We start from the raw sequence: 27,449 nt of genomic DNA on the forward strand, positions 1-27,449 counted from the left end.
TATTTAATTATTTTTACATATTTATATATAGCAACTCAGGCATTGAAATATTTTTTTAATGATATATTTAGTTATGAAGAGCAGATCCCTTTTTTAAAAAGTTATTACAACATCATTTTCAATATTCATTGTTCCAATGAAATTTTAAAATAACGAACGAAATATTGTATTATATCTTTTCATTATATGTGATATATATATTTATTTATTCACGTAATTATTGCAATTGCATATGAATGAAATGGTTGAATTATTCTTAAAATTCAAACCTTTGTGAATTAGTAGCAAATGCTGTTAATTAAATTCCAGCGAAATGGAATGTTAATAATGCTAAATATCTGTTCAATATACGTTTTGTCTAGGTAAAATATTTGTTGAAGTAATAATTCCTTATTCGTTATCAGTTATTTCATAAAAACTAGTTCGCCGGTTTAGCAATAAGTATAATTAGACTGTAGATATTTGAATATTTGCAGAGATTACAAAAGGCTAGAATTTCAGAAAAATTAATTCCTCAACTACTGAATTCCAAAAGAGACTTGACAGTTTCAAAATTCACGATTCCAGAATTTAAAAATTTTTAGAACATTAATAATCAGTTAATAAATTTTTTTCATAAACGATTATATATAAATTAAAATGAAGAAAGTTCTTGTTTTGGTGAACACAAGATGTTTTGTAGACAAACTGAAACGGAAGTTTTATTAAGTTTCGTTAACGACCATTTTCCTTTATATTTTATATTTTTACTGATGCCATACATGCATAATGATCTGCAATCTGCTTAGCAAATTTATCGTGGACGAAAAGTAGAACAGTAAATAACAAATTGAGGCCCACTTGAACAGTTATTACTAACCACTGAGATTTCATTGTTTACGTAGCGAAGAGATATCGCTTTTATTATCAATGCTTGATTAATCGTAACATTTTCATCTTATCATGACCACAGGAAACGCTCTTCAATGCATAATCGTCATTACATTGTGGATTTTTAAATATCTATCGATGAAATTCCCTAAGCGTTGTATCACGCTGTACGCCGTTTTCTAACCTCAGCTCACAGTATGAAATAATAATCCTTTTATTTCTATCCTTTAATAAAAAATAATCGTTTTATTTTAAAATTAATCTGAAATACTATAGAGGATAAAATGAAAAGTAAATTCACACAGTAATACACAGTAATTTCGGTATAAACGTCGCCTAAACAAAATGCAGATGTTCATAAACATAAAGTAGAATAAGAAGATATAATTACTTATCGCACGGGATGGCGTGAAATTATTTCTTACATGGCAATAATTTGACAAAATTGATTTCACCGATTAAAATATTCCTTCTACTAACAATGCAGCAGAAGTGTTTTTAGCGCCTTCTAACTTAAATGTTCCCGTGTGCTTTATGAAATTACAAATGCCTTAAATGCATGTTGATTCGCAGTCTAATCGTTACGTTTCCCGTAATGACGCACTTAGAAGCACGTGTCTCAGTGACATTTATCTAATTGTGATTCTCTGATTAATCTTGGATATATATAGAGTAAGAATAATTGAATTCCTTTCCCCTGTATAATTAGTTTTCAATTCCTCACATACTAAGAGTTAACATACTAGCCTACTCTCATTACTAATTATTGAAACATTTATTGCCTCGAGCAATGTTTGGTATACAAATGTACAAATTGAATATAGTCTAAACCTCCACCTTTGTTATTATTTACATTATTACATTAGCTTGAACGACTATACTCACTCGTGAAAAATACTGCCAATGAAAACTTGAAATATGATTTACGAAAAATTCTACAGTTCGACATTTTTGTGATTTGTCAATAACTATTCCACTTCATGTAGATTTGTTATGTTTATTAATATAAGTTTCAGAAATTCATTTTACTCGGTTGGGCGAAGGCATAATTATGACAATACAGAAAACAAAAGTAACTTTTACTTGATGCTACTGTTTGTTAAAAACAATGAACCTTCTCTTTTGAATTAACACATATAAATTTGCTACTTTTCGCTGTAATATTCCATTATCTTGTTTAATATCTATAATGACAGATTCTAAAATTTTTTTAGTTAATCCAAGAGCTACGCAAAGATTTACCGGCTCCATAAACTCAGAGCACGTATCAAAAATACTGCGTAAATAGTGTTATCTTCTACCGCATATTACACGTAACCTGAAAAGAATTTGATCGATGAAGATTCTATGAATAATGGTATAAAAACATCAGCAATTAAAAATATCAATTTTTTCGAAAAACGTGAAACATCATTACACATGCGATACCATTATACATGCTGTTCTAATGACGACGGTTTTCATACCGTAAATCATTTCGAAGCGCACGGTAAAAATCATTAAATCGGCATCATCAGCGTAATCCTAGCGTAGATAAGATCACGTCGATTTGCATACGCCGAAACGCGTCGGGGACCTGTTCTCAATAATTATCGCGCGATCTTTCTTTCTATATCCCTGCGATTATGCTAATTAGATAAATCAATTCACATCGTCCGCGAAACCTTGAGATAAATCTGGTGTTGACAGGGAAAATAGCCTTCGGTGCATTCGCGGGTGTAGTAGACAGAAGAAACAGTCACGGTGAGTTATGGAAGTCGAATTTCTAGTGAAATTAGGTCATGGCGAACTTTTTACTAATGCGGGTTTAATAATTTCGTTTTCATGCACGTACACCGATTGTGAGATAGAGATCAGGAACCCGATAATGTCGTAATTCACATGGCCAAGTACCATATTGGATAATTCTACCGATTTAAATGTTTCGACAATTAAGTTGAAAGAAGTTATTTTGTGGAAATTCATCGTTTTCTAAACGAACGAGTTGTAGTAACCGCAATAATCTTTTAATCGTTCAGATGAAACAATATCTTGTTTGCAATTCAATCGATATGAGTGGGAAAATATGTTGCAGTGGAAAATTTTAGTCCAATTTCATTCTTCTTTTAATTTCATGGTTATCTATGTAGCAGATAAATGTAGCTATGTAAAGTTATGTAACAAAAAATATGTTTTCCCTTTTAATGGAAGCCGTGCTACACGAAATATTTATTATTCTTCTTTATAATGTATTGATGATTATAAATTATATATTGCTCTGTTAATTACTTTAATACTTTATTACATATATTATTTAATAGTTTATTAACGAGGAGCATGTTGGTAATGAGAGTTTTTTATATCTACTGATTGCTTAAATAGAAAATCATGATCGCTCCACAATTATTTTTTTTCTTGTATAACGGAGAGATCTGGTATCAATTTCATTTTATGGAACGTCGTGTTGAATATATGATATTATGTTATAAGCAAAAAAGTGAAGAAATAATTATTACACCGATTGGATTGGTGTATTTATAGATTCATTGTTCAAACATCGAGTTGTTCTACGAAAATGTTTAGAGCGCGCTAAATAATTTTAAAGATTGTTAATAGACGTTATAAATTAAGAAGAATTTTACATTTTACGTGCCCGCAGCAAACGTTACGCCCAACTCGTACCAAAATTGCAGTAAATGTTACGTATATTCATCTTCGTATTCTGCAAAATGCAACCGCTCGCTCTTGCCTCAGGAAATTCGAATAACGAAGCTAATTCGAAGCTCGGGCTACGAATTAAAATTTCTCGTATATCCATTTCGAGCAACTGATGGTTCAGATAATCATCAAGATGGAAACCAGTGTTCGACGAATTATATGTAACAAAAAGTTTAAAATATTGAAATATACCGTGCAGTCTACAATAAGAGATTTAAATAAATTACTGATCCCCATGAGCGTAAATTAAAAAGTTCTTAAATATTTATTACTTTTGGAATAAATTATACATATACATATAACTGAAATGAAAAATTTCATCTCAAGGAAGTGTAATAATGGATAACAATTCTCATGAAATTAAAATCAGTTTTGCAAATGATTGTATAAAGTCTACATCATAAATATGAAAACATTTAAATCTATGTACGATGACTCGCATTAATATTCGAACACCTTCTAAAATAGGATAACTTTTCTCAAATTGAATGAAATAACTTGAATTTTGGAAGAGATAGATTTATTACGGAATTTAAATTATGCCGGGACGAAAAGAACTGCCTAGCAATGGTAAGAAAATCTATATTAAGAATCACGAATATCTTACTTAGAGTGTTGCCCAATAATTTGTCTTAACACGTGCCGTATACTATCAAATCAAATTCATGACGATGATTTTAAATGAAATCTACTAAATATATATATTAATCTTATTATCGTTTAAATTTCAACAAAATATTGTTTCTCTGTTATAAGCATTTAGCTATTGTAATAACCGTAGAAATGTAATGAGAAAGCAAGTATGGCATAAAAATTAGACACCAAATATGTATACATTTATAGTTTATACAATATGAAGAATAATATTGAGTAAAATTTAACAATGCTTAATATAGTCATATGTTATTTTACACAGTCTGGAAACATTTTCTATATAACTCTGACGGCACTATTATGTACTATTATATGTCAGTTTAATAAATTTTTGTACTAACTAATCAATGAATGTGATACTTACTTGTTGGGTTAACATCCACGCAAGCAAAGAAATATCTGTCATTCGAAGTATAGATTGCAACAACTGATTTCGTAACATTATATACAAGAAAATTTGTATCAACTTTTACATTTATGTACCAACGTGACCAGTTTACTTCCTTAATATATTTCAAAAGAACGTTATTAATTTCGTTGATATAGATTGTGGATTTTTGGGTAGTTAGAGAAATTAATTTAGTAGGCAATAGCTAAAGAATTGTTTTCAGAAATTGCGATTTTTTGGCATAATAATAAAAATGAATTTCTTCCAACTTTTCTATGTGAGCCTATAACGAAAACTTAAAAATACCTTTTGCAGATTTCGGCAACTCACATGCATACTGAGAATTTCATAAAAAGTGTAAGAAAAAATGTTTCATCAAACATTAAAGTTATAATACGCGTTCACTAATTTTTCATATGTTTACTGTACTCAATATTCTCGATTTCTATATTAACAAAGTTAAACATTAAAATTTGAAACACTCTGTAGAATGAGGCTTGTATCTATGACAATTATCGCATGTTCGGTGGTTAAGTTAAAGCCTGAGCAATAATCAGGAAAGCAAGAAAATTTTCGAAACCATGTGAAATGTTCCTCAAATGTAGCTTAATCAACGGTGACTGTGCGAATACTGTGGAGATTTGAGCCGGGTTGTAAGTTCCTTTCTGGTTTTACGATTTATTAATCAAAAATCCGTAGCTCGCTTCCTGACGCAGCACGAGCACGAAAAACGTAGCCGCTGGAACAGCAGATAACTCTGGATAATAATTCAAACACTCGTCCGCGTAGGATTTTCTTTTGTAACTAAACATTCTCTCGGGAAAACACTGTCATAAATTATTACGCGTAACCACGTCGGCCAGGGAATCTTTGTTAGAAAAATACAGTCCTTCGAGATTATATTAACCGAAGCGGAGCCGAAACTAAAAGTTCTTAAGGGAGGGAAAGCGCCCTAATCGTTTCGTAAAATGCAAACGCAGCTTTGGTAGGGAGTTTCATACACGAGAAGAATAATTTCGTGATCATGTGGATCAGCATTTCATTTAATTTAACGCTTAAACTGCGGACGTTCTTGTCTTGTGGATAAGAGATATTGTAAGTGTATCATTCTGTCAGTATGGGCAATTATATGTTTTTTTTAATACATGGAATAAATTATCAAAGACGCTGTCAGTGTTTTATTTCCTCAATGCGAACAATTATGTCCTCTTTGTTACACGTGGAATAGCGTTTCATTCTATAAGTGCAAGCAATTGTGTTCTTTGTCATTCTGTGCTAAGAATTTGCGAACATCAGAAAAGACTTATGAAAGTTGTTATATAATGTCAACTTTTAAATGATTGTATTTATGTTTCATTCTAGGGCATTAGTCAAATTGAATATCTGGAACATGAAAACGTAAATATTGTATTATCTTGTTTGATTAGATGTTATTGTTAAGTGTACTAAATATATAGATGGAAATGATTTATCTTTGGATCACTTCATTAATTATTAATTATGATACATGTTTCGCCCTTTTCTTTGTATGTTAACATATTTCTGCTTAGATATTCCTTCGAATATTTTCTATTAAAAATGTTATTTAGATTTGATATTTTTAATTAAATAAGGAATTAATAAGCTATGCATTAATCTTACATATATTAGTGACAATAAATAATTCAGTTTTAAATGTTCAATACGGATGAAATGGTACATTTCTCACACTTTATTTCTGTTAGAATCTATTGGATTTCTAGTCATAAACAAACGCCGTACAGCAATTACAGACAATGTAAAATTGCAAATCGTTTAATTAAAGCAGACACTTGATATCTATCGTATTGTTACGTGAAACAACAAGAAGTTCACGATGTATAAATAACTTCATGAATAATACTCGTTTCCTATTACTATACCTATTATTAAATACCTTATATAACTTTGCGTACTGCCACTAGAAAATTGTTGTTACAAAAATTCAGTTCCTTAAGAACGAGAAAGAAAATAATTTGTTTAGAAGACAAAGACATAGAACTAACGAGAAAATAATGGTCTTATCGGTACTTGATATCAATGAAAGTTATCCTCTGTATTTTTTTCAGAGTTACAAACATGTTTAGCAATTAATATTTACAAGTGCTGATATATCTATGATTGTAAGCATCGTTTATGCTTACTAAAAGTTACATAAAGTACAGGATCTGAAAAGCTACTTTATGTTTCAATAGCACATTAACAGCACATAATTTTCAGCCAAGATCAAGCATTCGACGAAACAATCACGTTGCCATTATACGTATAATAATTATACGATCACAGCCTATATATTAGGAATCTAACGAATCAGTGTAATTACATCTCGCGGTGTTTACCAAGCATTACGCAACGATGACTCGGCACCGATTATGGTCTGTTCATTTAACTCGCGCCGAGATGCACGAATGGCGGGAAACAGACTTCGTTAATTCTATCAAGAATGAAATGAAAATTCCTTACTCACCGTATTAGCAATTTATATTGCAATACTAATTGCTGTAACTTACTTGCTGCATGATTTTATAAAATCCAAATTGTCCCGTTTATACAATTCTCTACTTAAAAATTATTATCATAAATTTTTACATCTCCAAAGAATTGGTCAGTAAATGTAACATCAACTGTGTAATTATGTTATACACAAATTTAGGTACTAGATTTCAAATGAAAATAAGAAACATGGTTACATGATTATACATCAAAGTAAACAATTAATATTGTATTAATATTGAAGATTATTATAATTGCTGATATTATTTTTCACGGAGTACTATATTACGTAACAGGGATGCCGAGATTTGCAAAAGCATTTTTTAAATTTTCGTCGCAAGCTCTGATAAAATCCTGAAGAAATATTATTGTTTAATTTTTTTTATCATTTCAACCAATTGCAATAAAAAGATTGTTATACATTTTCTCGAATACATCTGGATCAATTCTAAAAAAATTATTCCGTTTGAAAATGTGTTAACATTTTCGTCTCCGACGCGAGTGTATTAACCCTTTGCACTCGAGTGGTGACTTTGCGGCGCCATGCAAATTGTTTTTATATAATCCGAAATTATTTTTATAGGTATTGGCAACGCGTAGATTTAAAAAATTGTTGAAAGTTTAACTGTTACATGACTCGCGAGACTCAATATCATATGCATAGAATTAATTTTGTTATACAATATTTGTATAAAATGGAAATACTAGAAGCCAGAAACATTATTTTAGATTTCCAGTTGAAATGGCTTCGAGTGCAAAGGGTTAATCACACGTGCATCTCCCATACACGTTCAAATTGCGGACTTTTATATCGTACCCATCTGTCAGATGATCTGCGACCTCTGCAGCGTGTTAACCGCGCCGAGACCCCTTCGATTTTAGGTGGGAATCGACCATCGCGCTTCTATCTCGCCGAAAACCAATGAAGAATGAAAATTCGGTGGTGCATCGTGGATTCATTCCAGTTCGTTGCGGTCCCGATGAAAACCAAAGAAGGGTTGGTACGAAGATGGAAAAAGGATAGAATAGCGATGCAGACGTTTGACAGGGATAGAAGCGTAGGAGTCGGAGAAGAAAGAGGGGTGAGCTCGGAAGAAGAGTGAGAAATTGATCGAGAAACGGGCATCGTGCTCGCAGCGAAACAGCGTCGGAGTTTCGCGGTTGCGGAGGGTGCACTGATCTTTTCAGCGTGGAAATTCACCGATAACTGAACGCCGCTTGAGCGCTCTATTTTAGCAGCAATTAACGGCTAATTGCGCGTCTACGACGATAATAAACGAAATCCGTGTGCCACTGTTAACAAAAGTAATAATATTATAAACGATTTTGTGTTTACACTGGACGTTGGATAGACAGTTTAAAGAAGCTTTGTATTGTTGGGGATAAATAATTGGGACGACATAAGATATTTTGAAAAATTCATGATTAGTCGATGGACGTATGAGCTACTCGAGTTTTAACTTTTTACGCACGGCTTAATTTTGCGTGAATGAAGCTTTTCATAACTAAGTTATTATTTTTCTTAATATATAATTTTCTTATTATAGTTATAGTATAGTGTAATTATATGTATATTAGCTATATATGTATATATTTTTCTTGGTATATTGTATAGATACGCTTTCACTTTAATTGTTTATTTTAATAACTTGTAATACAATTGAGTAAATCACGAAACATCCGCAAAAGCAACTACAGTGGCACGTCGTGTCTAAGAGGTTAATTAATTAATTCTCAACTGAGTATAACGATATACATATGTATTGTGTCTTTCTTACGCATTAAAACTAGTACGTTTCTTTAGACCACCCTATCGACTTACCCATAACTTGTTTTAATAAAGAGTTTTAAACAATTCATTTACTAGGTGCGTACAAAACTTTAAATCAAAATCTTTCGAAAACCAAGACCCATTGTGAGAAAACGTGTTAGGGTTTTCTGATACCACGTATGTACTATCACTTGATTCTACTACAGTTTCAAAATGTTCACTGCCGTAGGGTGTTCTTTTAGCGTGACTATATGGGAACACTTCGAATTTGCTGAGTTCAATTTATACACCATTACAACGTTTCTTATGTATAATATACCGTCTTATTGGACAAGCATCAATTAGTGTTACTAGATTCTCAAACTTTATAACAATCTTATGGAAATTTGTAAAACTGCTTTTCACATCAGCCAACGAACACAAGCAAATCGTGCTATAATTTTACGTTCTTAGTTAAAGTTTCAGCAAGAAGTTAAATATAAAATGTTTATTGAATCTCAGTTAACTTTATATTTAATCAGTATTTTATTTATACAGCAAAATGAGTGGAAGCTATTTTAGTGTTTTACTCTAAACGTGATCATGTTTATATTGAAGTCAATAGTAGCTTAGATTAATTGAATACTTTGTTACATTATTAATACAAGATATTTGTCACGGACTGCTGTCAGTAAGTTGGTCGTTAAAAGCTCTCGATGTTTATTAATTAATAACATCGCTAAGAGTGGTATACAATAGTACATTACGATGAGACGATATCAATTAATTTATCGATTAATTTATGTTTGAATAGGAACGAGAACTCACAACGTACAGGCGCTGCCTTCAAAGTATATTGACAACGTTTGATTACATACCAGCTTGTAAAAGCCATTACTATTTTTATATAGAAATTAGAAATACCTATGGTTCAGCAAAGTTGACAAAGTATTATACATATATACAAACGGTATAAGGTATACGGAATATACAAATTTATGAGCTACGTTATATCATAAAAATAATAAAGTTCTCAGAGTTTACAAAAAATACATAAAAATCATTAATTTTATAAATAATGTACAACGACACTGGACTATCTATTTGTTATTTCAACATACATAAAACTGATTATTATTATGCACAATATTTTTATTTCATATAAAAATTTATAAACCACCATATTAACCTAAGTTCTAGAAACAATACGGCATTTACTGGCAAATTTCATTTTGTATTGTCAGTGCGATTCAAATCGAAAAAAAATCCCAGTTGGCATTCAATCGTCGAATGTGCAAAATCAACTTCTTTTCACGAATAAATTAGCTATTATAACCTAATCGATATGAACCGACGCAGATGTTTCCGTCAGTAATCCAGTTCCATCGTTTTATTGGGCATTCACGGCTACAACAGTTAAGAAATCCTATTAAACTGTAATTCATAGGGATATCGAATTACAACGTTATTCGGAACTACATTCTTGTGACGAACCAGCATGCCCAGAAATCGATGAACACCGTGCGAATAGCAAATAGTAAATCAAATGCTTAAAACCAGTGGCAGTATCATGCGCGAAATGATCTCACCCTATAACATATTTTTCGAAGTATTACACAGCGTTCAATCACACCGCGCTGCGTTTCAATGCTATTTGGAATGCGTATTTGATTCGGTCAATAATGTGAAACATTCATAAATAACAAACCCATTAATTGCTTTCCTCGAGTTCGGTTTGTTGGCTAAATTTAACGGTGCGTTGTTTTCGAGGATCTAATGGAAAAAATATTGAAAATAGCGTAGCGGTTTCTATCGCGTTGAACGTTGGCGAACGTGTTCGCGATGAAAACAGAGAATACGTAAATTGGTCGCGATGAAAACGTACGACCGGGCTATAGTAAATCCATGTTAAAGGACTCGGGTGGTTCAGACTCTGTCTCTCAATAACACATGCACCATAACGCCGGTCATAAACTGTCGCTTCGCGACGAACTCGAGAACGGGAGCGTGCGTGCGGCCGCAAGCATACGTAAGTGAATTTTACGCAAAACGTTTGTCTTGGCTTCTGGATACTATGTCGCGCGAAATTAGAAATTTACCGGTCAGAAAATGCACACGATGGGGCCACATATTTTTCTGCGATATGTGGAGTTCGCTGCTATGTGTTTTTGTGAAATATAGAAGAAATTGCTTGCAAATTCATGATCCGCATAAGCAGGCATTAAAATATACAGGCACCTCTCGATTCAGGGAAAATTTTGCTCTTTCCCTTAAAGAAGCCATTTATTCCAATAGAATTTATAAATAATATCGTGAAGAATCGCTATGGAAATGTTCTTATGAAATAGATATTTTAAAATTTAAATAATGGAAGTTCCATGAGAACAAGTATTTTTTAGATCGCTTATCAGAAGCGGTTTTACAAGAAAAGTATAGCTGCTAAAGAAAAAACATTATTTACATATTATTTCAAATATATCACGAATTATTCTATCTACGACTAGTAATTCACTATTTGAGTAAATAGAATAAGTGATGACTAATAATTAATAACTCTTGTTCGAATCAAATATTCGACTAAAAAGTATTCTGACAATTATCTTTGTAAATATTTATTCGAAGCGAGTCGAAGAACGAACTATGTACGGATCGCAGTTACCGAAATTTCTCTGCAACCTGGGATTCGTTTTCCGAATTCTAATAAACCGTAGTACGCACGGTTGGTCATAAACCGTCGACTCATAACGAAGGATCGAACGTCTCAAAGCGAGAGCAACTACTCGAAGCGCGAAAACAAGCGAGCACAGCCGTTTCCATACTAGCATGCGCGTTCCTATTGCACAGCTAGCTAAGGGATACATATCAGAGAATCCTATTGGTATCTTAGTTGGCTTTATTTCCGTTATCTCTGCTGTAGACTAAACCGGAATCCTTGTTCCGACACATACTATGTACCTGTTTACGATATTTCCCGGCAAACCGGGTTCCACAGATCGACGAGTTCTAACTTCTGCTGATCGTTCGCCGGGAAAAATATGATTTGCGATACAGTTAATTGGCCTCTTGTTCGATACACCGCTCGTAAATATCGTAACTGAACTGCGAATCTTTATGCGAAGTACCGTAAATTTGTAGATCATTTTACAGCAGAACATTTCTTAACACACATTCGTCTGGTAATTTCTTGCACCGCCATTCACAAAATGCCGGCATTTTTTTTATACTAGCTGTAGAAATGATATTGTCTATATGAAAACAACGTAACTTATTCAAATATCATATATTCTTCAGCGATGGTTATAATTTTACCATCTTTGGTTAAAATTATCTGTTTGGTAAAAATTAGAATTTTATTTATTTAAAATCAAAAGAAGAGGAATTAATTATTTTCTGTGATATACAAATGATGAAATTTTGTTATTTAGCTATTGGTGATTGTTTACGAAATGACGAATTTTCGTCATGTAGGCGAATATGTGTTAAGCTAAAGCTATAGTGCTTATTAGTATAAACGCCATTTTGTATGTTACTAAATTGTGCATACTGTAAAAATGTATAAACTTATTTGCTATATTCGTTTTCCTGAATTTATTTACAAAAGTACAAACTTTTAGAAAAATCGGAAGCTACGATTACAAATATATTGCAGATTGTTTTACATATTTATGAAGACATGACTTATATTGTATCATAAAAAGTTTCATCCAGGTTTTGTAGTAGTAACGTATGTCCGCGATACTTCTATTTTATATTGTTTAATGTACAGCTATTAAATCCATCCCATTTGTTCGGACTTTTACCGTTACGAGCGGAAAAATTAAACGATCTCTGGTGTATTGTATTCTTTTCAGTTTCTGCTTCATTCAATATAGCACCTCAATTAGTGAAACATTCACATAGGCTCGACAGTTGACGTGTGAAAAGATTCATTCAAAAAATGCAAAATTTTTCTTTTATTTAGGGTAAATGTAGCAGACGAAGACCTGCGCACACTCGCGAAACAATAACTTATGAATTAGAAATACAGGAAATATTAACCTTTTGCACTCGGCGCCATCATGGATGTTACCTACCAGCGCTTATAAACATTTATATTATTATATAGTATACGATATATATATATGTATATATAATATTGTAATAATAATATTCGATTTATATGAATTTGTTGACATCGAGAAATAGATGCAAATCGCTAATAAACTTTAATGTTTAGTCATATACTAAAATTGCGATGTCCCCTGAGAGGGGACAGCCGAGTGCAAAGGGTTAAATAGAAGATATGTTTCAGTGTGATGATCGCAGTGTAGATGAATATAATGTGAGTATTTATTATTGCGAACCATGATGCCTTATCAAAATTTATGGTTGTATGAATTAAAATACTGTATTGGATATGTATAGATCCGAGGGTAATATACTCGGGTTTGTATACGTCTTCGACTGAACACAATATTCACTAAAGGTATCAGAATAATATAAAGAATGTGAAACAGTGAATCGCAATAAACAGGTACATTTAAAACTGTGAAAAACGAAAAACTTGCGGTTACAATAACGGAGTACGAAATTCTGTTTAGACTTCGTTATTCCGCTAAAAATGTAAACGTGAAGGAATCCCTTCACCATTTACTAAGAAATAGTGGGATACTGGGCCCACCAATTAAAAAGAATCTGTCGGGGTTGACACGGTGGAGGCGGGTTGACGGTCGAAAAACTCTGATGACGTTGACAATGGCGCCCCTTGTACCCCGTGGAAACTACGGGAAATAGAGTGTCGAACCCTCTTAGCGCTCTGTGCGGGCTTAGACCATGTCAAGTGCCATTGAGAACAGTACGGCTACGCTGACTTTCCCATGAAAGTCAGCCGGTACTCTTCACCCTTACCAGGTTCATAAACTACTGAATTTGTCAAAGAGACACTAAACAGACTGTTAAAAATGGCATCGACCAAATCGACCGCAGCCTAAACCCAAACGGAAAAATGAGGCGGGGCCGCTATATGTATACGCGTCGCAACAAATACATTACTACGGACTAAATTCTACATATTCGATTATTTGATATTAACTACTGTGTTTTCGTTCACCTAGTTAGGTCATTGCACACTAATCACTGATTGCTAATATTTGAATATGTACAAAGAGTTTTTACGTTAACATCATTATTGCAAGTTGTTGCATACATCTTAATCAACAGAAATAGCAACAATACTTTATTTATGCTCTATAAATAGCGTATAATTTTAAAACCATATAGATGTAATAATTTTTTATTTCAAAGAACTAAACAGTACTATTCTTGTGCTAGGAGACAAACAATATTTTACATTTTATTTTCTTTCCATCCGCTGTAAATCGAATCATTAATGCATAGCATTCTGGGACCTCCTTAATCGTTCGTGAAAATAATCTTCGACGAAGTTAATATCAATTTTTTGGTTTGGTCTCACGGATTACATATACGATACATAATATAGATTACGCGTTAGTCAGTCCGAAAACTAAACTAACGACAATAATCCAAACGGCGATCCATTTAAATCGATCCAGTCAAGTATCTTCAAAACTGTCGTGAATACTAAAAAATATTTCTAATATTAATCTGATATTAATAAGATTTTTTTAAGTGAACGCGTCGAGGACACGTGATAACACCTTTATTTTCTAAATCGAATTATGTATTTGTTATTATACTGGCCGATTCAGCCCATAATTTTCTTCATAAAAATACTGCAACACTTATCACGAAAAATCATTGGTTTGAAAGATATTTGAATTTTATTAATGCATAGTGTTAGGACTCACCTGTTTCAAGTTGGTGTTTAGAAATACAAACTTTAGCCTAAGAACAAAAATTTACTCGGTCTCTAAAAAATATATCTTCTATATGAATGATTTTTTGCAGTAAATGTCACTTAGCATTTAGAGTGACCAGCTGAATCGACTAGTATAATAAAAAATATATGATACAACTAAAGATAAAAAGGCGAACACCACATACTCTCGACGCGTTTGCCTAGAAAAATCTTATTAATATCGGATTACATGCCCCTGACTATTTAAATTTCATTTGAAACATTCCATAGTATTACATGATTGGATCAATTTAAATGGCTCACCCTGTATATGCGGTCCAGAGAACACCGTGAAATATGCGATTTTACAAAAACGGATAAAGAAAGAAATAGAAAAGATTCACTCACGCCTACCGACCAATAATTAACAAATTATGATCCTGCGTGCAGCAAACTTGCAACATAATTCGCTACCAATAGCGATACAGTGTAAACAATTTCGGAGTAGTCCCAACGGTAGTCTTGACTGAAAAGACAAAGCTCCGACACTCGTCGATGTACAATCGCGAGGCACGAGTCGCGAGTCCGTGTAATGGATTAAGCAGAGTTTCGTGGTGGTTGTCGAAAGTGAAATATTCGATACGGCAAAAAGACTTCATCGACACCTAAAGCCTTAATTCAATTGTTATTAAGTTCATTTGATAGCTTCGTTAATATTCATTCATTTTTAAGTGTAAACTAGTTTAATTTTTATTGTTTTATTTCATAATTTATATACAAGTGGTAATAAGTGGATCGGGCGAGTGAGTGAACTTTTACCGGGACTTCCCACATTATTGCTAAACGTATGAACAAATATATCATATTGTAATTTTTCTTGCATTCAGTGAGTAGCCATTCTTATTTTCTCCCAATACGGTCATGCAGAGTTCGGCAATAATCGACCTTTTTGTTGCTATTTTCGCAATTGATTACGAAAAGTGATTATGATCATCATAATTATTAATCGATTAATAGTTACTAGAAATATCTGTAATCATTGACCAGTAATTTATAAAATCTTCTTTTATTATTTGCTATTGAGTCTGCCTGAGTCTACTGTATTAATTCTACTAACCTACTATTGAGTCTACTGGATTAATTATTACTGTGTTAATAATGAACAACGATTACGTTTGTTTCGATTACCTAAATTATTTATTAATCACGATTACTTCATTACTTAGCAATCGTAATCATTAATCATGAACATAATTTCACGTTAGTCGTAATCATTAATTATAGTGTGCTGTTACGTGTCACATACCTAAACAAATAATACTTCAGTAGTTATTTAGTGACTTTGGGGTTTACGGATTTATAACAGATTTATATTTTGACCTTTATGAATTCATACCGAAGATTTTATGTTCCGTACGTAGTATGTTCATACTGTTACGTTGATCGTAAGTTAATCATATTGTATTTTGTTTATCTAAAAAATATATTCAATTCAATCGTATTTCGATTCTTTTGCAATTAAAACTGTATCAAGCCTTTTATAATTAATACGACATCGATCTTATGATTGGGGTCTGTATCGGATTAGCGTAATTCCGAACCTACAAATGTAAATTATTCTTTCTGTCTTCCTCTGCTCTTTGTTCCTTGGGCATCATAACTGTTATCATAACTTTATAATAACTCTCGATCTCTAATCCCGCTACTTATGATCTGTTCGAACCTCAATATTTTACGCATGCAAATATAAATTTCATTCACACAATTTATTCAGACTCGTTGTATGTAGATTGATATCTATTATTTTCGGGTTCATTATCACTAGATTTCACGTTTACGTGAGGACAGATCCATAGAAATTCCATGTGGTACATTTAAGAACAAAGTTTCATTACGCATTCGAACCTTTCATTGTACAAGGATTCTAAAAATCGAAATATAATAATGCTGAAATTACCAAACTTTCACTGCATAACAGGATTTAAATATCATTAAAGTAATCCTAAATACGAAAGCAAGTTTAAGTGAGTTTTTAAGTACTTTTTTCATAAATTGGTAATAAATTAGGTAAATGTACCAATTACTGTGATATCATGTTACGATCTTGCACTTTATGTTACTATTTCCCCTAATTCATCAATATGATTGATTCAGAATACATTTTCATTGAATAATACAAATTTATTTTTACGTATTTCAATCTCATTTCAATCTCAGGAAAAATACCGCAGCAAAGCATTCATCGCAGTAATTGGTCTATTTATTTACTGTATCTAACGTCAGTGTCAAAACGATACTGTCGATATAAAGCTTTTAATACTAAAATAGTCAAACCTATCAAAATGACGAATTTCATGTTCCTTATTTAACAATTATTAAAGTCGTAAGCATATTTTTATGATCGAATACTGGATATGTCTATTTGTTTGGGCCTATTTTTCAAAAACAGTGTTGGTTGTTATAGCATCAATTTCACGACGGAACTAATTAAAGAATTATTAATACGAGAAAAACATCGTTTTCCAAATTTTAGGTGAACTCTGTTACTTGATCCGGCGAGACAGGCTTGGTTTCTTCCGAGCGAATGTTCGTTGCAAGCTTTTGGCTTGTTTCTCTTCAATATTCGTAGCTGTAGAACATAAAAACCAGGAAAATGAGAAATATGCTCAACCTCGAGATATTTAGGCAGATACTGATTGGAATCATATGTAAGTATAGGAAAGGCAGATGCGACGGTTCAGAAGAACGGGTTGAACAAAAATAATCGGAACACGTTTCGTCATCACGACTAGGCAATCTGTTGATCATTGACAGTGGATTGAACGAAGGATGGAGTACTCCTATTATACCAAAATTCGAACATGACGATCCTTTGAAAGTGTCCTCCGACAAAGTGGTTTGGGTGGTGAACTTGATGTATGTCGGCGTCGGACTCGGCTCTATCGTGCCTTTCCTCTTGATGGACAGGATTGGCCGTAAAGGAACTTTACTATTCGCCACGGTACCAAAGATTGCCAGCTGGATTTTGATCGGTTTAGCAGCCACCGTTCCTCAGCTATATGTTGGTCGAATATTGGCCGGCGTAGGCTGTGGAATAACGTACGCAGTCATGCCGATGTATCTGGGCGAAGTTAGCAGCAAAAGGACACGGGGGCCTTTAGGTAAAATCGTTTTTTTTTATTTTATTTCTCTTCTCTTTAATATCTAAGTTCTTATTACAGATTCTTTCATCTTATTTCTCTTCTTCGTCTATCTTCTCAAACTTTTTTAACGATAGTTCAATACTTTAACTTTCACGTCACCTATATGTGAACATTAGAATTATTCGCTCGTGTTTAAAAATTAATTGTTACATTAATCTACAACATCTTAATTTTATTAGGACCTGAAATATATATGGTAACTCATGTCACACATCTTTGTCTTTTCATTTGAATTTGATTAGATGAAATACGTTAATGTCATGAAATGGTTAAAGTTGTCGGCATGGCAGTCGAAACGTTAACCTGTCTTTGCTTTTGTTGGTACGCCGTTTATTAGTATTTACGTCTATTTCCACTAACCCATCACAGTTCCATGTGGAGCCAGAATCGAGGTTAATCTTTGCAGTAATAATTATTTATTTTTCTGATTTACATTACGCTCATGAATAATGCCAGTACATGGGTAATGACAATTACAATTGCAGTATTTATCAACTGTTTTACATAGGTTATGGCTAGGTCAGGATTAGGTTGCTTCTTTCTCTGATTTACATTGTGCTCATGAATAATGCCAGTACATATGTAATAACAGTTACGGTATTTATGAACTGTTCTACGTAGGTTGTAAAGTTACACGAGGGAATATTAAGTTGTATTGACATAGCAAATTTTGAAATAAAAGTATGGAAACACATTAAGCTACAAAGAATTTGCATTTATGAAATGCGCATTAAAATTTTAATAAATATCGTATTAAATGTTTCTGTTCATTAAAATTTAATTTTAAAGTTTTTGCTTTCTATCAAATTTTTCATGTTTTCGAACACTTTGTTTATAATCGTCGCTCGATAACGAAATCAATTTTATCTTTTGATGTAAAACATCAGAAGTGGTTTGTTTTTAAAGCGCGTGAAATACGCACAGCGCAATGGTGGGCTAATTATTGCGCGAGTCTGAAAATGTTACTCATAATAGCTTTCAAACGTCGGTTATGCATCGAAAAACCCATTGAAATTATTTTGTAAACTTCATGGACATGTTTCAACAAGTAAAATGGGAATTTCGACTATTATACCGGATTACTCTTTTTTATTTTTGTCACATCTTTGTTCCGCAACAATTACAAAATGCTATGTCAATATTCGTTCTTCTTACTAAAAGTTCAACGCGCACTCAATAATTGTTATGAGCAAAAAGGAAGCACATCGTATAACTAGTAGTAATTACTATTAGTAATTGTCAGTGTCCGAGGAATCTGGTCCATCTTTGATACCAATTAACAGAAGGTGTAATTACATTCGCGCAATAGTTATTTACGGAACTATTATTATGGTTGCATTCGATTAATTAAATTTTATACTTTGCAGTTTATATTATGTCACTGATAAAAGCCGACAATACTTTACAACGTTTTGATTTACTGAAATACTAAACAACATTTTTTGTCATTTGTAGTCGTTATTGACAACTGGCCTTTCGGATCTATATATAAAACAAACATTGTCCGTATCGATTATGTAAAACAGAAATTAGATAAAAGTAAATTTTTTCTTTTCATGATGTTAATACAGTGAGCATAATGCAACAGCGGCATTAAATCTTCTTGTGCCATTACTGCTGTGCTTCTTCTATATATTTTTACTACATATAAATGCATGAAATCCGTCAGAACGAAACAGTTCACAGCTGAAACTTTCTACAAGCGTGGCTTTTTCAGAACTTGTTTGTCTCCATTAAAATCTTCGAGTAACAGCAGTAATTCTACCAGCGATAGTTTTCATAACAATTTGTGGGAATATCGTTTTTTTCCGTAGCCGATTAATAGCACAGTACTAACGCCATAACCCGCGATCTATTCAAGAGAAACTAACAAACCAGGTGTTGAAAATAGTTTTGATATCTGGTTCGCTATTTGAAACTGTTACGGAAACTGAAAAAATTTCACACCTGATATAACATGATTCTGACTTATATCGGTTTCGGTTTTTTGGAACCAAATATTATATCAATTATACATTGGATAGCTCAGAAGCCAATCAATATAAATCAAGCTATCTTCAAATTGAGATACATAAAGATTTTGAAAAATAAATAGTGCCTCTAATAATGCAAAGCACAATTTATTTTATAAAATTACATAGAAATGAGTTTAACCAGAAGTGAAACGAAAGAAAAATGTCAAAGTTTTTTTTTTAAATACAATTATTTCCGAACAATTTTATTTATTCATACAGTTGTAAAAATAAGTGCCACTATTTATTGTTTATTTATAGAGGAATCGACTATATAGATTTATCGATCAAAAAATCCTATGATAAAGATTTGTTTCTATATAACTGTTGCAAGAGTTACTTCTCCGTTCTGGATTTCAATCGTGGGTATTACACAGATATGATCGCATCACTAATAGTTGTTGTATTCAAAACATAAGACTCAACTTTATATATTATATATGTATACATAATATGTATTCCAAGTTATAGAAAATATAAATACTGAATGTGAAGAAAACTATTTCGGATCTATAGCTAAAATGGGTTCGGTATACAGGGTTAATATCTGACAACAAATGCAATGTATTTATTGCGCAAAAATGTAACTACGACCGAAATAGCCTAAGCGACTCTGATGAACCGAACCGAAAACCGTATAAGTCAGATTTTTTTGCATTTTCCATAACTGTTTCTGTCAAAACCGATATGTAACAGTTTGAAATATATATTTTGGAAACCGTTTCAATTTCTATAACGAACAATTGTTCAACGTTCCAAGAAAATTAGGAACCAAAAAGTAAGCTGCTCGAGTGATTCAGGTACGCTGATGGCAGTGCTGCTGAACACTGGTATGATGCTCGCCTACGCGATCGGTCTGTCGGTGTCTCGTTTCACGATGTCCATGATTTCGGTGTCCATTCCGATCCTGTTTCTGCTATGTTTCGTCTGGCTGCCGGAGAGCTCGGTGTTTCTGACGAAGAAGAACAAGCTGTCGTCCGCTGAGAAGACGCTGAAATGGGCTCTGGGCAAGGAGAACGTGATGGAAGAGTTGGAGGAAATCAAACGGATCGTGGCGACGGAGGATTCGGGCGGCGACATGACGTTCGCGAAGTCACTGAAGCAGACGTGGAGCAGGCGCGAGAATCGAAGAGCGTTCGGCATCGCGATGATCGTTCTGAGCGCGTTGACTTTAACAGGGGCGGCGCCGCTGTTGGCTTATCAGTCGTTCATATTCGAGGAAGCGGGCTTCCAGATATCGACGGACTTCAGCATAGTGTTGACAGGATGCGCGCTCGTATTGGCCGGCATGATCTGCGTGCTGCTGGTTCGGAGCATCGGCAAACGACTACTGCTGCTTCTATCGACCCCGGTCTGCGTGGTGTCGTTGGTGACGCTAGCCGTCTTCTTCGGCCTCCTCTCGAGTGGCCACGACGTCGCCAGGCTGCGATGGGTGCCCACCGTGTTCCTGGTGATTTATGTTCTCGGCTATGGCCTCGCCCTGAACCCCGTCCCGCTCGCCTACGTCGGCGAGATCTTCCACGTCGACGTTAAGGTGCCTGCGGCCATATTTTGCTCCCTTTATTACGCCCTCACCACGACCACCGTCGTGAAATTCTATCAGGTAGGTTTCTGCGCGACTGGTAATGACGCACTTGCGCGGCGAACGATTCGCGAGCGGCCCGCGTAATTTAGGTCGCGTCGGGACGCGTGCAACCCCTGGGAAATTTTAATCCTTAATGGGTCTCCATACTTCGACGGCTTTGAACATCGAATTTCTCTCGCGATTTTCTTACGCGCGCCACCGCACCGCTACCGTAAAGTGTTCGGCTCGAGCCGTAAATGTTCGAAATTAGGACAACCGAGCACTAAGAATGAACGGTATGCATCGCCTTTTTAAACTGAGAAGATCGTATTTATTTAATTGTTGCACGAATTTTCATTCAGAATAGGGTAGTGCAGCTTTGACTTTTCATTCGACAGTAAACAAGATAGAGAAATGCAAAAATTTTATATGTCTTATTCGGTAAATATAAAACATCAGTAGAAAAAACGAAACAACTTTCCAAACGAGCCAATATATTTCATCCAAATTGATTTGCATTTTTGGAATGACACATGTAAATAACAATGTATGTGTGCTAAGAGGTTAAGTATAAAATTGACTTTATCGAATTTTGAAACGAAATAGCTTTCTTGAAATTGGAGCAAATTATTATTATCAAACACCAGAATTGGTAGAACGTGACTAAACGGATATGTAGTGGTATAGAATGAAAATTTAAAGAATGCTGCATTGAAAGATATAAAATTCTTTAAATTTATTTATTATTATTACTATATTGTTATTATTTATTACATTATCATTTTATTATTTATCTTACTTTTTACAGTGTTTCGTTATTCTATCCAATTGTAATATTCTTAACAAGATATCCAAACATTATCCGGTAAATAGATTTAAATAGTTTGTTAAAATGTGGAAAAGAGTATTCTACTTTTATTGGTTATCGTATAGTAGAAGAATATAGTATGAGAATTAATTATATTGAAAAGAAGTGTTACGAAAATGATAAAGGTACTTGTTCTTTTACCACATGTAAAATAATTCATTGTATACTGACATATAATATTTACTAAAAAATTTAAGTATCGTGATAAAATGAAAACACTCAAATACTTTAAAAGATGAACATAATTAAAGACTATGGATTTTAAAATAGTAGCAACATGTAAAAATTATTAAAGGAAAAGAAATATTTTTATTTCTCTCTAATGTTACAATTGCTACCAAAAATTTCTATTTTGTATAAAGATTATATAAAAACTGTTCCATTTTATTATTAATAATTCCTTTACAAATGGCGAAGTTTATTTAGCCATTCATAGTATTTCTATGTTTTAAAAATATAATCCGTCAGCTTTAGAAAAAAATTAAATGGGACATATGAAATTTGTATTTATATATAAGATAGTAATGGCCAAGCTGTTCGTTAAAAATGAAACATTTAAAATTGTTTACCAATTTAATATTTCATAATAGTAATCGATACTTTAAACGCGCTTCTCTCGAATCAAATAGTTCATTAGCATTTATATTTCCAGCATGAAATTGTCGAATTCAATTTTTCATTTAAAACATGCTGAAAATCGTATAAGTTTTCAGCTATCAAAGTAGGAATTCTACAACTTGATGGTTGTGCTGGGACGACGCTCTTATCATCGCTTTTGGTAAATTCTCTTTGCGTGTAGGATTTTCACTATCGCAGTGAAATTTGGGGGCAAATGCAAGGTGGTTCAAAGAAGAATTAGGAAATGTCAAGGACAGGTACAAAAACTTCTAACGAAAAATATTCCATAAAACGAACCACACCTACTTTGTAATAACTATTCAGTTACTTAACTTGAAAAATAATTTTACGATGAAAAAGATAAATAGAATAATATTAGTTCTACGGTTCTTGATCTTGATGCTTTTAGAATTTTTAAGATTTATAAAATCTCGCATGTAATATTAATAACGTAATTTTAATAACGATTGAACGGACCAGAAATACAGCATTACTTGAAAAAATGTATTGTCTATAGCGTTCAGGAGATAAACGTATGCCAGTATGCAGATGTACCATTTCCTTTGTTAGTTTTGGCAACTGAAACGAACCTGTAAATTTTTTAACATTCCCCTAGCCAGACCTGACCTAACTCACCTTTTCCGAATCATTCTTTATTTTGTAATAGCTGTATCTTATCTTCGGTTAAAATATCTGAAAGCTCGCGAAATTGTTCAGCTACTAAATATGAAAATTAGAAATGTCCCATGAAACAATACATCTCAGTAGGTATAATAACTTCTTAATCCACTATTAGTTTATAAAGTATTCCTTTGCGAAATGGGTAATATTTAATGGTCGCCCCTATATTTCTGTAAATATGTTGCTATTGTCATATTAATACTTATACAAATTCATCTTCGCATCCTAAAAATAAGGAAAAATACTTCAACATTCTTCACATATGATTGACACTAATCTTTGATTAGTTTTAGGAATTTATTTTCAATATGTAATATATTTCAACTAAAGTGTTATAGGAATTTTAGAATATGAAGGGTTTAATTTAATATGATAAATTTTAACATTCTAATTTCGGTTTTGTTAATTCAATTACTTTTATTTGTTGCGCACTTAATGGTCCAAGGTTCTACAACTTTTTAGATAAAGTAAAAAATTGCTCGTCTCTTGGCAATAATCGAAACATATCATTCACGTTAACATACAAAATATAAATAATCAGCAATGATTATATACAGGTAGAAGATATTAATACCAAAATCAATTTTCAATCATTCTGAATACGCAGCTTCCCGCTGGAACATTTCCTTCGCAATTTCGTAGCAGACTTACGCTTTTCTGCTTTTTGGAGAGTTAAATTGACTCAGTTACTCGAGGGATAAGTCAACAGCGTAGGAGCGTCTTCCCAGCACATTATCAGATCTGAATTAGACGATAAAAGTGGTTGCAAAATACCTTCGCGATGACGACTTGAATTCCGATTTACCTCTCGCCGGAGGAAATCGCTGCGCTGAGCGTTTGATAAAAGCCAAACGCCACAATAGAGTGATAGTTTCTCGCCTTTTTCATAGGTATTGCAAGAATCGTACGGAACGTACATGCCCATAGCGGTGTTCACAACAATCACATTCTTTATTTGGATACTAATCTATCGATACGTGCCGGAGACCGAAGGAAAGACCTTGGAGGAAATACAAATTGAATTGAGAGGCAAATGCTGACGATTGTTCTTGACTGTGCTCTCCACCATGATGTACTTAATAAATGACGGACAGTCTTGACATGAAAGTGAAATTTTGTTCCTTACTTTTTCCTACCTTTTAACGCGTTGGTTGACAAGTTAACAGTACCAAAAGTTTCATAAAATTGAAGTGTTTTATATAAGTTAAATTTATTATTTTTTGTAATTAAATTTTAATCAAATTAAAAAGATAGATTAAAATATTTGCCATCAATAAGGTACTTTCTCAACATTCTTGCGTTTTCCAGATATTTATAAAATTAGACGGACGTCAAACGTAGCGTAAAAATTATAAAACTTGAAAATAAATAATATAGTCTTTTTATAAGATATTTAACACGTATTTTGTTCTACCCGCAGTGATCCATATTTAGGCGGTAGAAAAAATGGTTTATATCCTCAAAATCGATGGTAAAAACCATATCCTTTAAAATATATCGAGAAATAGAGGACGTGGAACAATGAGTTTTCTTTTGACATGCATGTCTTTTGTTAAAGAATATTTAAAGTATTTTATTTTTAAATTTCCTTTACTAATTGTTCATTATTTTTGTGTAAACCCGTACGTGTTAATAAGAAATCAACAGATGCCACATCCTATACACTGTCTAATGTAACATGTATTGCAAAGTGCCTATTATGAAACACCGTTGAATTGTCTGTTGCGACCCCAACTTAAAACAGTAGCACAAACAATACAATAAAAAATAGATAAATCATATGGAATTGTTCTTTACAAATTCACTCGCACAAGTATTGTTACGTAACAATCAGCTCTAAGAAAAATGTTCATTTGAATGTTTCTGAGCAAGATCACAATGTTCCATATTGTATTTCACTATTTTCTTCGTACTATTTTCTATTTATATGAAATAAATATTTCAAAGTTCATTGTGTTATCTGGAAACATCAATCTGTCGAACAGTAGTATAAATGTTCAACACTTTTAACCCTGTGCGATTTATTGGCGACTCCGCAGCGGCATTAAAATTGTTGTAACACGTTCCAAATTTGTTTTTATAGATATCGTCAATTTAAAAAATTGTTGAAACTGTGCAACTGTTGTACGAGTCACAAGGCTGAATTTCATATGCGTTGAATAAATTTTGTTATATAAGTCAGAAAAATGATTTTAGATTTGCAGTTGATATGGCTTCGACTGCAAAGGGTTAATAGTAATAAAATCGATGATAATATTGTTGAAGAGCAATACGTAGATCGCATCGCCACCTGTGTGGTCGTCACCTACGGTCGTCACCGTAGATTGTGGCCCCTCCCGTATTAGACGCTCGATGGAGTATCACCATTTGTTTCACATTTAGTTCGCTTTTAACTATGCTGATGATCGTATGATTCAACGTAACCTGTAATAGTACAGACACGTCTTTTATTCACGCGCACTGCACTCATTCTCGCTAAAAAATATTGTACGCCATGAAACAATAGGTACCGTAATTGGTATATTTACCTAAATCTTTTCAAGGGTAATACCACGTATGTGTACGTTTAGTTTACTTAAAATTATGATTATTCTAAGTATAAAGAAAATGAAAATTGGATGAAAAAGTATTATTTACTAGAGAATCCCTCAGCAATACGGAAAAAACCTCATCGAACAAAATGAAATGGATGATAAATAAAAAAGAAACAATTAAATAGATTGTTTCGTACTATAAAAATTCATCCCTGAAGAGGTTAACTCGCAAGGTGCCTACATGATCATCGGTAACTTGACAAAACCATCTTGTAACACCCATATACAGCATCGCTCATATCTACGGTGTAACGGAAACAGGAAAGGAGGAGAAAAAAGGTCGGTAATCAATACCGACGTATGACATGGAATCAGGCGCGGCGTAGAGGGCAAACTGTAATTTCGACAAATTACACTCGAAACTAGCCGGGGAAGAGACAGGGTGGAAGTGTAAGCGAGAAAGAGAGTCCTAGGACTCGTTTGATCGCGAAGTTCCGCGTCTGCAAAGAGAATCGTGAAGCAGCCAGATCTCGTATAACGATACCGGGGTTCATGGGCGTTCCGCTGGAAACTATTTGACTTCCGGTGAAAAATACGCGTGCCGCGTAACCAAACTACGCCCCGCGTTAAGTTGCCCCTTCTGTTTGTTTTAACAGCGTGCCGTTACTGATTTGTTTGTCCTCTTCGCGTTGTACGAAATTTCGCTTAGCAAAGCGAACGCTTTGCTGTACTGTCGCGCGAATGTATTCGAACGCCCTTTAAAATGGGATAACTTTTTTATAATCGGGCCAAGCGATCCAAAGTTTTTTTAGACGTTAGAGAGATTGGTTTGCCAAACAATGGCTAAAAAGTTGTTTTCAAAACTCGCAGTTGATTGGGCTAACGAAAAAGTAGAAAACTCTCGCTTTTCAACTGTTTTATCCGAGCCCATAAAAAAAAGTTTAAAGATACCTTGCGTAGATCTTACATCACAAAATCTAAATTATTGTTATTGAAACACGATATAGATTGTCTGCTTTTCATTATCACTCTGATTTTGTATGTTTAGTATATCCGATAACAAAAAGGAGACAAAGAAATGAAAGAAAGATCAAATGTTTCTTCCTACAAAAATATACTGTACATTATAATTTTATAATTTTTTTTTTGGCGAAAGTTTAACGTCGCATTGACATCTAGATCATTAATGACGAGATTAAATAATAGACTGTTAAATTTTGTGGACTTTTGTCGTGAGATTGAAGTTATTATATTCTATGGTATATTCTTAATGTGCTTGTCCGATATGAGTGATATAGAAAA

The 27,449-nt window shown here is 33.3% G+C and overlaps 2 protein-coding genes across 2 annotated transcripts in view; both read left to right on the plus strand.

Moving 5' to 3' along the window:
* Positions 1 to 24,653, plus strand: part of LOC144467599 (facilitated trehalose transporter Tret1) — a 145,364-nt gene extending 120,711 nt beyond the window's left edge. Inside the window, 3 exon segments of the mRNA XM_078176476.1 lie at positions 17,460 to 17,828; positions 20,683 to 21,485; positions 24,504 to 24,653. Of these exon segments, the coding sequence (XP_078032602.1) occupies positions 17,460 to 17,828; positions 20,683 to 21,485; positions 24,504 to 24,653 (1,322 nt within the window).
* Glurib (Glutamate receptor IB) overlaps positions 1 to 27,449 on the plus strand; it is a 138,482-nt gene that overhangs the window by 4,357 nt on the left and 106,676 nt on the right. The window lies entirely within an intron of this gene.

This window comes from Augochlora pura, chromosome 3, assembly GCF_028453695.1.
Source record: "Augochlora pura isolate Apur16 chromosome 3, APUR_v2.2.1, whole genome shotgun sequence".
Lineage (NCBI taxonomy): Eukaryota > Metazoa > Arthropoda > Insecta > Hymenoptera > Halictidae > Augochlora > Augochlora pura.